This window comes from Centroberyx gerrardi, chromosome 4 (assembly GCF_048128805.1).
Source record: "Centroberyx gerrardi isolate f3 chromosome 4, fCenGer3.hap1.cur.20231027, whole genome shotgun sequence".
NCBI lineage: Eukaryota > Metazoa > Chordata > Actinopteri > Beryciformes > Berycidae > Centroberyx > Centroberyx gerrardi.
In genome coordinates, this window is record NC_136000.1 from 24733925 (window position 1) to 24745312 (window position 11388).

Sequence of the window (11388 nt, forward strand, 5' to 3'; positions counted from 1 at the left end):
TGTGTAAAGACCCATCACCCACCTAAAATAAATCACAGCACATGAGGCTTAAAACATCTCATATAACGAAAGGAGTTATCATCCATCACAATCAATCAGGGGGACAATTTTCCACAATTTGTACAATGTGGGCCTAAATTCCAGCTTGGATGAAAAGCATAATCACGTTGGCCTGATTTAATCTTAATTAATCTTAATTAAATCTTAATTAAAGTTGATGTAAAGTCTTAGTCTGACACTGACGTTCTTTACATGTGAGCAAATTTTCAACATACACTACAAATTATCTACTATACTACAGTAATTACTATAATGCGATGTAGTAAACTATAGTATACTTCACCTTACTACACTACCCATTTGCTATACTATAGTAATGACAACTGAATAATGTAGTATGCAAATTACTATGCTACACATATGGCTTATGTATAGCCTACCATCTACTGGTCAGATAGTGCAATGATTGTTGTAGAAAAGGCTGGCTCAGTTACTAGGCCAGCAATTGTCCTATGATGACACACACACGCACACATCTCATTCATCTCAAATATATTGCTTTATAGCTAGGGCTAATTTGGGCTCTTCTGCAAGGATACTGTTTGAGGATTTTGTCAGTTGTAAACCATGGTCCCTATAAACACTTCAAACTAATGATAAAGGTAAGTTAAGAGGCTGTGTGCATATGAGCGCGCGCGCATATGCGTGCGTGTGTTTTCTTCAAGTTTGAGTCTATAAGGGCACATGAAAAAGTAGAGGTGTTTCACCAGTCCGAATAACGAACACTTTAAATCTTTACCACACTAAATATAAAATGACGCTTCATACATGCAGTATATGGATCATTATTCCCATAAAACCGATTTGTCGATTAGAAAATATTTAACAGCTTCGTTACTTTTTAAAAACTACGCTGGTCTTGTGTTTTACGCTTTTGAAATGACCCGACTCATTACAGACGCTCCCTCAGCCAAACGAACCGTCCCATCATACCTCGCGTGTTCAACGGCTCTCCACCGTATGCTCGCTCATTGAAATACTATACTGGGCCTGTTTGGGTCGATTTGGTGAAATATTTTGGAGCAAACCGAGCCGGACTCGCACACTGAACACGAATTATCTGTCGCACACTTCCCCGGTCTTCTCTTTCTCAGACTGCGGCGGTCGGGTGTGCTTTCTGCGGCTTGCTGGCGGGGTCGGAACTGAGTGGCTGGTTGGGGAGGCAGGGAAGTACGGAGCTGGTCCCAAGTGATGGAGCTTGAGTCGGCCAGTAGAAGCGAACTGGGAGCCATGGGGGACGCGCTACAACCACAGACCCCGAGCAGACACGAGAAGAGTCTGGGATTGCTCACAACCAAATTCGTGACTTTACTGCAGGAGGCGAAGGACGGGGTGTTGGATCTCAAAGCTGTAAGCATGCAAGCCAGTCTTTGTTGTTAGCTAGCACATGTCAGTTTGAGCTTGCCCGTTGGCGTTGAGTGCAATTTAGCTAGCCAGCTTGTTAGCCTAGCCTAGCTGTGTGTCAGGCTAATTTGAATGGGTAATACCCCTTTCTTACGGTTTAGCAGTTTCTTAGTCATTGCAAGTGAAGTATATAGACTTTAAAACCTTCACTTTAATGCTGTGTCATAAGTAAGAAGGTTTACCCAAGGCAAGCAAAGCACACCCTGAACTTTGAGAAAGTTGGTCAACTTTTCAGACTCTGCCCCCTGCAGATTCAAAGTTAAAAAGTGGGTCAGCTTTTGTCGTCCTCTTCTGGGCTAACGCTACTGCGTCTTCACACATGAACAAGTTTCTCTGCTGGCTGATAATGCCCTTGTCACTTCGCGACGTGCATCCACCCAACAACTCTTTCCAAGTTTAACTGAAAAGGCGTAATCTAACGATGATCGTTTTTCAATTGTAAGTGCATTTAACAGAAGGCGTGTCCAAAGCAAAACAGACTGTCTTCTCCTTGATGAGCCAATCTGTGTTCAGTAAACGTTCACACTCCAGCAACGCTATGAGTGAGGGCCCAAAAAGTTACCTGAACAACTCAAATGTTTACTTATAGTAAGCTCAGCACGGATCATTGCTCTTTTGCAGTAGCTCATTGATCTTGAACACTTTTCAGCCAGTGCTATCAATGTTTGTCAATTCTGCAGTATTTATTCTTCCTATCATAACAGTCATACCACTGAAGCTATTGGTGTTAACCTGGGTCCCAGGCTTGTTTAAACACGCTGGTACTCTTGTCATATGGGAACCTACAAAGAAACATTTTCAGAAACATGGGCACCCATTTTGGTTTCTGAATCATACACTTCACCAAAACAGTGAAATTGAATTGATCAGCCAACCAGATGACAGCTGTAGCAGCTGAACTCTATGTACACCCGAGCTGTGCAGTTTGTGTTTCATAGTGTTTCAGTGACTTGACTGACAGATTGGCTTCTTGGCTGTTGACACACTTGCTACTGCTAGTAATGGCATTGTGCTTTGTTCTAGACGGGCAGTAAAATGTCGGACTCTCATATGCTCATTTTTTTCTTTCTCTTTCACTCTCGTGTTTACTCGTTCACACAAACACACAATGCATTTTTTTGTAATGACACTTAATCATTATGAGTATCGCATGAATCACTCTGTCCTTAGTCAATCAAACATAATGTGACAGACAGCAGAAGATACACATTGTGTCTTGTTCTCCTCGTTCCAAGGATTGGGGTGACGTCTGGCAGTGTTAGTCCTCTTTATCAGGAGTTAGGCTAGTTAAGTTTTTGGTCTGGCCTGCTCTGGGTGTGACTAGTCACTCATCTACCAGACCGTTACCGGAACTTTAAACATCCTGAAAATGAATTTGTTTTGTAATACAACAAACTGTAATAAAAACGTCACTGGATCACTGGCTGGAATTGTTGATCTAGCTAGATGTTGATGCTGCCGGATGAGGTAACATAACTTGTGACACTGAACGCTGTATCATGAAGAATTGGGAACGAGCATTGAAGTTTCTATTGATTTCAGATACCCTCGCCTCTGCCACCTGTAGCTCACACTAAAAGACTGAAAGTATAACCTTTACATCTTGGGCTGAATGAGTGAATAATGAAATTGTGGCATGCACGCTGTCATAACGGAAGCATTATAAAAAATCTCACAGAGTCTACCAACCTTCCTTCAGCAGGACCTTGCTTCAGGGTACAGTGCACCCACAGGGCCTGGTGACAAAGCCTACACTTATCAGCACCAGCCACATGGTTATCATTAGTTTATTCAACACTGGGATGTTACTCTAGGAAGGAAGAGCACTCTTGAGCTGGTCTGAGTGATGCAATTTCGTTGGGTAGTGAAACTTGCAGGCTTTTAGTTGCAGTCTCTGTCCTTTCATTATGCTTATGGATGGACCGCTAAAATCTCTTGTTTATTTCATTTTTATTTTTTTTTGTCCTGTCATTCAGGCGGCAGATACCCTGGCAGTGCGACAGAAGCGGCGTATCTACGACATCACTAATGTGCTGGAGGGAATCGGACTGATTGAGAAGAAGTCCAAGAACAGTATCCAATGGAAGTGAGTTCACATAACATGCCGTTTTTGTATTCCCCAATGTGACAATAGTCCACAGTGTAAAGGCACCAAATTTGCTATCGGAGACTAATTATATAGATTGAGGTCTGCCCCAGTGTGCCTCTGTGAATATAGCAACTGTTAAATTTAAAGATTTTTTTAAAATAGAGAAGACAGGAAATATTGGGAGGGAGAGTGGAATGACGTGTTTCAAAGATCCCGGGCCGGATTCGAACCCAGGACGTTGTGTTTAGATGGTACGCGCCTTAGACCACTGAGCCACCAGGATGCCCGAGCAACTATTAATTTTACTGGTAATTTACACTCACCGAGCACTTTATTAGGAACACCTTACTAATACTGGGTAGGTATCAGCTTTCAGCTCAGTGTCAACCGGCTACCAAAGTGACATCCGCCTCCAGGTTGGACGTGTTGTGCATTCTGAGATGCTTTTCTGCTCACCACAGTTGTAAAGAGGTTATCTGAGTTACTGTAGCCTTTCTGTCAGCTCCAACCAGTCTGGCCATTCTCCTCTGACCTCTGCCATCAACAAGGCGTTTCTGTCCGCAGAACTACCGCTCACTGGATGTTTTTTGTTTTTCGCACCGTTCTGTGTAACCTCTAGAGACTGTTGTGCGTGAAATCCCAGGAGATCAGCTGTTTCAGAAATACTCAAACCAGCCCGTCTGGCACCAACAACCATGCCACGGTCAAAGTCACTGAGATCACATTTTTCCCCATTCTGATGCTTGATGTGAGCATTAACTAAAGCTGCTGACCTGTGTCTGCATGATCTTATGCATTGCACTGCTGCCACATGATTGTCTGAATGGATAATTGCATGAATAAGCAGGTGCACAGGTGTTCCTAATAAAGTGCTTGGTGAGTGTATTGCTCAGTTTGTGCGGGATGGTCTACTTGCAGTTAAACTTGGTCAAGATTTTGTCTTGCCTTGACATCGGCTTCATGACCGTAAACTAAGTGCAGGCAGATAATGAGTAGGCTATACTTACTAAAACCTTACCAAATGTGCCCTCCAAGCACTTGCTCCATCACTCCACACCCATCAATTTTCTGTCCACTTTGCCATGTTGTATGTCCATAGTATAACTATGCCCACAGGAGAAATGGCTGACAAGCTTATTCACTTGATGACAGTGCTCCTACTTGTTAATGTGACATGTTATCTTCATGCATGCTTGTTTGTTTGTGTGTCAACATGTGCGACGTACCCGCACCTGTTTCCATGGGTGTATATCTGAGTTGTAACACTAGAGAAATGGCTGACGAGCAGGCCAACGTTGAAGGCATATGAAGCAAACTCAGAATCTTGCTTTGCATGACACACACTCATCTGGATTTTAGAACTGGTTTCAGATAGTTTGTGCTGTATTCCTCATTTCCCTGTACATATTTGACAGTCAGCAAGTAGTTGTAAGTATAATCATTTCATTACTAGGTTAAAGCACAATGGCCCGAACTATAGAAAACAGCCTATCTGCAGCAGGTGTGGTTCTCCACCCTTTTGGTGAACTGTAGAGAGTTGTAAATGTACATGAATATGTCAAAATGGCATTGCACAATGCATTACACTTATGCAGTGAGACTCTAAATGGCACTCAGCCCAGCCTTAGTAGTAGTAGACTTCTTGTCGGGAAACACAATTTTATCTATTTTCTGTTTTTATGTGTCTCAGATCAGGGTTGTAACACCAAGGAGACAGGCAAGTGGATTGATCGGAAGGCAGATAATGATCAGCTGTTGTGCTACCTCATTTGCATTTGTCATAGTCAAAAGCACTGATTGCATGAATAATGATAATATGTGGATAAGTGTTGATGGCAATAATAAGCTGAAATAAATGTTTTGGAAAATTGCGGCTGACATTGTCGGTGTCCTGATAAATCTGTTTGGTCCAAGCTCCAATAGACAGATGGATAGACCGAAACATCAGTAGCCAAGCAGTGAGAGAAGCAGTGTAACTGTATGAATGTGAAGCAGGACGTTACATTCAAGTTTCCTGAGTGTGTGTGGGTGTCTGTGTGAAACTGTGTGCCTCTGTCTATATATGACCGTGTGTTTGTCTTTGTGTCTCAGGGGCGTAGGTCCAGGCTGTAACACCAGGGAAATCGCTGATAAGCTGATTGATCTGAAGGCTGAGCTGGAGGACTTGGCTGTCAGGGAGCATGAGCTGGACCAGCAGAGAGTCTGGGTCCAACAGAGCATCAAGAACGTCACAGACGACTCCAACAACAGCCCATATCCTTCACTGCACTCTGTGTGTGTGTGTGTGTGTGTGTGTGTGTGTGTATACAGCATTGTCAGATCTTCTCACTTGTGTCTTGGACCCTCTCCTCACAAAACAGGTGCACTAGCGCTTTTTAGGTGCTCAGGGAGGGTATGCACTAGTGGAGTGCCATAAAGCAACAGTAAATACACAAATGCTCTCACATCCAATCTGAACGGCATCTAGCATCTCATTGGGGCTAATCCTGTGCATGCATCCTCACAGACGCACCCACACACTCGATCAGCACAAACACACAGAGCCCAGCTCTTGTTGAGGTGCTCCCTCCCAAGCGCCTAATTAGCATATTAGTTGGCATTCAATCCAACCCACAGATGAAACGGCTTTCCCTTTATAGCTCCATAGCCTTCCAGTTGCGAAGAGTGGCATTGTGTAAAGGTGCTCTGCTGAAATGTTTTCTTATTTTCACTGGCAATCATGCTGGTTATTGCATATTGGCCCTTAACACAGTAATACTATGGCATATGTAAAACATGAAGACCTCTGTGGAGCCTTCAAAGGTAAGCTTTTCATATAGCCAGTCCTTATTTCTCTCCCTTTTTTCATTTTCTTTTTCTGTCACCTTGTCTATCTACACAATCTCCATCGCTCACTCATCCCCCCTCTCTCCCACTTCCTCAGGTGACACTCTGCTAGCAATCCGTGCGCCCACCGGCACACAACTAGAGGTGCCCATACCAGAATCTGTAAGTTGTGTGTGGAGTTTGTGCATATTGTATGTGCCTTTGGTCCAGCTCCTGTAACTATGTCTCATGTCTGGGTGTTTGTGTGTGTCTGTGTACATGTCTGTGTCCAGGTCCTCAACGGACAGAGGAAATACCAGATCCGTCTGAAGAGTTCTTCTGGTCCCATTGAGGTTCTGCTGGTCAATAAGGACCCGTCTAGTCAGTCTCCTGTTGTTCTGCCGGTCCCTCCTCCGGAAGACATCCTCCAGAACCTCCCAGCACCAACACCTACCTCCCAGCCACCCACCGCTGCCTCCCAGGTCCCCAGAGATACAAGCTTTCTCTATGCAATTAGTACTATTGATGTATTTATCTGTTGGTTAATTTTAAGAGACTGGGTGGTCCACTCCCAAGTAAGAACGCTGAGAAGGATAGACGGTTCTGGTGGACATTGATCCCAGTTCAGCAGCAGTACTGGAGTGGATCCAGAGGCTGGGGTCTTAACCATAAGCACTTCAATTCCATTTTTTCAATTTGCAAGACAGTTGTGTTTGAAATAGTTTTGACAAAGTATGCCAAACCGCCATGGGAAAATGTCGTAAATATTTAAAACATTGTCAGATTTTTGTATTTTGTTAGCCTCAGTACAAATACAATTTTCCTTGTCACGCAATGTAATTTCTAACAAAACATTCTCCCTTTTCCTTTCCTTCCCCTTTCCACCCCTCAGGCCCCCAGAGCAGCTCCAGTCGCTTCCATAAAACCTGGTCCTGCCACAATAGCAGCAGCCAACCAGACAGCCTCAACGACAGGTAGGGAGGGACGAAGGCCCAATGAGCTGAAATGTTGTCTTTTTGTTAAATAAAACTTGCACCTTCTTCCAGTCCATGAACATTTTGCTCTATCCTGCACAACCGCCATATTTCCCTTCTTATTGTTGTTGCTTCTTACACTAAACAAAATGTCATGACCCCCCCTCGCCCAATAATATGATGCCAGCATTATCCTATACAGTAATTCATGTTGATTCGTACTACTTTTATTCCAGAAGTGACGAGCAACACCTCACTCAGCCCAACAACAGATACACCTGCTACAACCCCATTGGTTACTCAGCAACTCCAGTCGTCTGCCTCGTTGGATGGATCCGCCTCCTCTTCTATCTCTGCAGTATTTGAACCAATTAAGTCGGATCCCTCTGAATGTGAGTGTTGTACTATGTGGGCTCTTTTGATCCTTTTTTCCTGCGAAATACAGCTTGTGGAAACACTTGAAAGAGAATTATTATGTGAACCCAAGTTTTGTGACTGTACAGCTGAAATGTTTGCTGTGGTTTTCCTCTAGTGCTGGACTTTCCCAAAGAGCTCTCTGAAATGTTTGACCCAACAAAAGGTAAATGGTTCTAAAATATTTCACAAATCAAATATGTTTCTTTTTTCCAGTGGTTGTGTGATATTTCTACCACCTTCACATTGTCTTCAGTGTCTTGCCGACTGAAGGTTTTCAAGGCTTCATTCCTCTCTTTACTGTCTCTCTCTCTGGCAGAGATCATGAGTGGAGACCTGTTGGAGGACTTGATGTCATCAGAAGGTGAGTTTGTTTACAGACACACTGATGGAGAAGCAGATGATTAAAATAATCTAAATTCATCATGTGTGAAACAAAAAGAGGCTCTTGAATGTGTGTTTTAACCACAGCATGTATGCACTTGTACTCATGCCTCTGCTTTTGCTCCGCCCCATCTCTGTTTCTCGGCCTCTCTTCCTCCTCCAGTGTTCTCGCCTCTCCTCCGTCTCTCCCCTCCGCCCGGCGACCACGACTACATATACAACCTGGATGAGACGGAAGGCCTGTGCGACCTCTTTGACGTCCCAATTCTCAACCTCTGACCCCTCAGACTGACCTCAGAGTGGGGAGGGGGGGAGACAGTCACGCGAACACGCTCACCCGCGGTCAGTTTTGCGAGTTTTCCCCCACCGGCGATGGAGGTGAGAAGGGGAGCGGGGAGGCTGATACCTGATCAGCGTTCAAGGACACCTCCGCCCCGGGCACCGCGAGCTCAGCTTGAGCTCCGTCAGCCAGTCGCGTGTTGTACAGCCTCGTGAAGAAACAAGCGAGAACAAACCCATTTTACCTACTGCTTTTCCAAGGAAACAAAATTAAGACGAAAACAAATGAACGAGTAATTCTATTTTTGGATTCTTCTGTATGATAAAGAGCTATGTTTGTCTGTGTGTCTGCTTCCCTGTGAGCGTGTGTAGGCATACTGTGTGTGTCTGTGTGTTTGTGTTTTGTATTGGTTTTGAACCCTCTCTGTCTCTCTCTGCTATATCACTGAGTTAAATCAAAAGTCTCCAGGAAAAAAAACAAACCCTTTTTCATATCAGGTCAAGATCCACAGCAGACTAACGGAGCACCGCCTTTATCACGGCAGTTGCTGACGCATTGGGACATTTCTTGTCCGTTGTTGGCTTAAGCGTGTCCAAACACAGCTGGTTAAATATGCACTGTCCTCATGTACATAGAGAGTATATATTTTGTATTACCAGCATACGAGACAATTGTGTAATAATGATCTACACTTGTACTACAGCCGGAGCAATAGTTAGCAAATAAACAAAGGTACCAGACTCAGAGCAAAGGATGGAAGTGTTTTTCAATCATACTGTATGTATGAAGTGCTTGTTTTATAACCACCTGTGAATCTGTGTCCATCAAACCTCTCAGTGTTGGGAGTGCTGTTGTATGTCAGTAGGACACAGAGGGTCTTGGGAAAACCAGTCTTGATTCCCTTGACCAGCACATTTGAAGTTAACAAAGGGGTTAACAAACTTTGACGTGAAGAGCCAAGGACCAAAAAGTAACGGGGGCGGGGAGTTTTAGATTTGTTAACAATAGACTTTTTAGGGTTGTCAACATCGTGCTTGTTAATATGTGTTGTAATGAACGTTCTAAAAATCAAACTAAAAGAAAATGCAAAGGGCCAAAGTTCCCCCTTCAGGCCCACTTTGGGGTGTTTATAAATGATGTGAGAGCCTGAACTGGTACTCGATGAGCACTTCTGCTCTGAGAGGCTTGATGGAAAGATGGCCCTGCTTTCACTGTCAGTTCGCCCTCTGAACTTTTGCCCTGTACATTTTTATTGCCGCAACCATTTTGCATCTGAGTTAACATTCGTTTATCATGAGTCCATTGTTCTGACTTGACTTCAAAGGTATATTATGATTTTTTTTTCTTCCCGCCTACTATTTTTTTCTCTCCTCACTTCAAAACAAATTCTGTGGCACTCATGCAATTCATCTTTCAGCTATAATATATGTATATGAATAGCGTTTTATTCAATGAATTTGTATGCGCGTATGTAAAAGGAAGTGTATGTATTTCTCATGTATTTTTATTGATGCAGTGAATATAGTCACCATGTCATGAAGTATGCTAGCGATTTGTAACGCTGCTCGCCTTTGTATATTTGGCATTGTTCCCTATTCAATAGTTACTACTATTCCCAGTTTCCTTTCCTTTTATGGTATATGAAACACTGCCTACCTACTCATTATAAATTTGATTTCTCCACTCTTTGTCATTCTCTCTCTGCAGGGGACAGATGAGTAGCAACTCAGGATGGGTTGCTACTAGTCAGACTGTCAAAGTACCTATGTTGACATTGTTCATCTTTCTATTGTGAATTTTTGCTTTGTTCTGGAAAAAAAAAAATCACCTTTTGTGTTCTAATGTCCTGTTTCCCCAATCTTCCCCTGGATGATGTGGTGTATGTATGTACTGTGTATATCCCACTCTATTGCTTGTATAGAATAGCATCTATTTTTTATACCTGCTAGATATATTATTATTGCTACTACTAATTTGGGGCTATACTTCAAAGTATGAGGAATTTATTCATAAATCCTTCTGCTTTATCAAAGCATTCTCTCTCATCATTGCACTTTACATCACTCCGGACCGATTGGTTGGTGCTCATCAGCTCTCTGATTGGTAGCAATTCATGGTGTCTGGATGGTGTTGTCAGTTGGCTTAATACTTCAATACAGCAGCCAGGGAATTCAACATTGCTGGGTCAAATGCATCCTATCTGTGTACATGGGGTGTGCGTGTTTGTGTATGAGGCTCAAATCAAACCCACCGACTGGTTTTAACAGGCTCACTATTGCTAAGCTGTAGTTGCATCATCTGAAACAAAATAAACACTTTTGTATTCTTTGTTTATTGTCTGATTTTCTCAATTTCCTACATGCCTATGTTAGTAAAGCTGTGTCACATTATTGGTGTATAGTGGTGTTTTCCTGTGGTATAATGCATTCATAATATGCTATTAGATATGTTCTATTTTGCAGAATCTTAAGTGGAGTTCAAATTACATTCGGTAGCCATTCGGTGTCTTGCTCAAGAGCACTTCAGCAGGGCAGATGCTTGCTGATACAGACTGGGGCTCCAGTCCGGGTACCTTCACCACTGGGCCACCCTGCTGCCCCAGCTGGCTACAGCAGGCCTAATGTGGGTCGGAATAGTTTTAGTAGTTATCAGTAGTTGGAATATGAGGTCGTGGTTACTGGATATATAATGGAAATCTTGGAGAAAGAAGGAACGGCAGGGGGCGGCTGTGACCGGCTCTGCCCAACCCGGAACTCCGAGTTAATCAATTACACTTCTTGGAACTTTGGGAGAAGCAGCTTCGTCAGGCTAGAGATAATTAGCTAGAATAACACCGGAAATCATGCGACTCTGCCTTCATAATAAAAGCTTTATATTTATCACGTGAAAAAGTCCTTCCGAGTAGTCTATGTTCAGTGTTTGCAAGTACAAGGCATTTCAGTGGTGGCGTATTCTGGCTGTCTTGACTTGATTATGTC

General features: G+C 43.3%; 1 protein-coding gene across 1 annotated transcript; it reads left to right on the forward strand.

Moving 5' to 3' along the window:
* The first annotated feature begins 1037 nt into the window (after nt 1–1037).
* Nucleotides 1038–10742, forward strand: e2f4 (E2F transcription factor 4). The gene is made up of 11 exons (XM_078283268.1): nt 1038–1410; nt 3441–3550; nt 5645–5805; nt 6311–6355; nt 6477–6541; nt 6652–6840; nt 7251–7332; nt 7569–7724; nt 7865–7912; nt 8066–8110; nt 8294–10742. The coding sequence occupies exons 1-11, from the start codon at nt 1252–1254 to the stop codon at nt 8407–8409; spliced, it is 1176 nt and encodes a 391-aa protein (XP_078139394.1). The 5' UTR covers nt 1038–1251; the 3' UTR covers nt 8410–10742.
* The last annotated feature ends 646 nt before the right edge of the window (nt 10743–11388 follow it).

Coding starts and splice junctions, on each gene's coding strand:
- e2f4 (XM_078283268.1), top strand. CDS start 1,252: ATGGAGCTTGAGTCGGCCAGTAGAAGCGAACTGGGAGCCATGGGGGAC. Junction 1,411..3,440: donor GGGTGTTGGATCTCAAAGCT/GTAAGCATGCAA, acceptor CCTGTCATTCAG/GCGGCAGATACCCTGGCAGT. Junction 6,841..7,250: donor CACCCACCGCTGCCTCCCAG/GTCCCCAGAGAT, acceptor TCCACCCCTCAG/GCCCCCAGAGCAGCTCCAGT.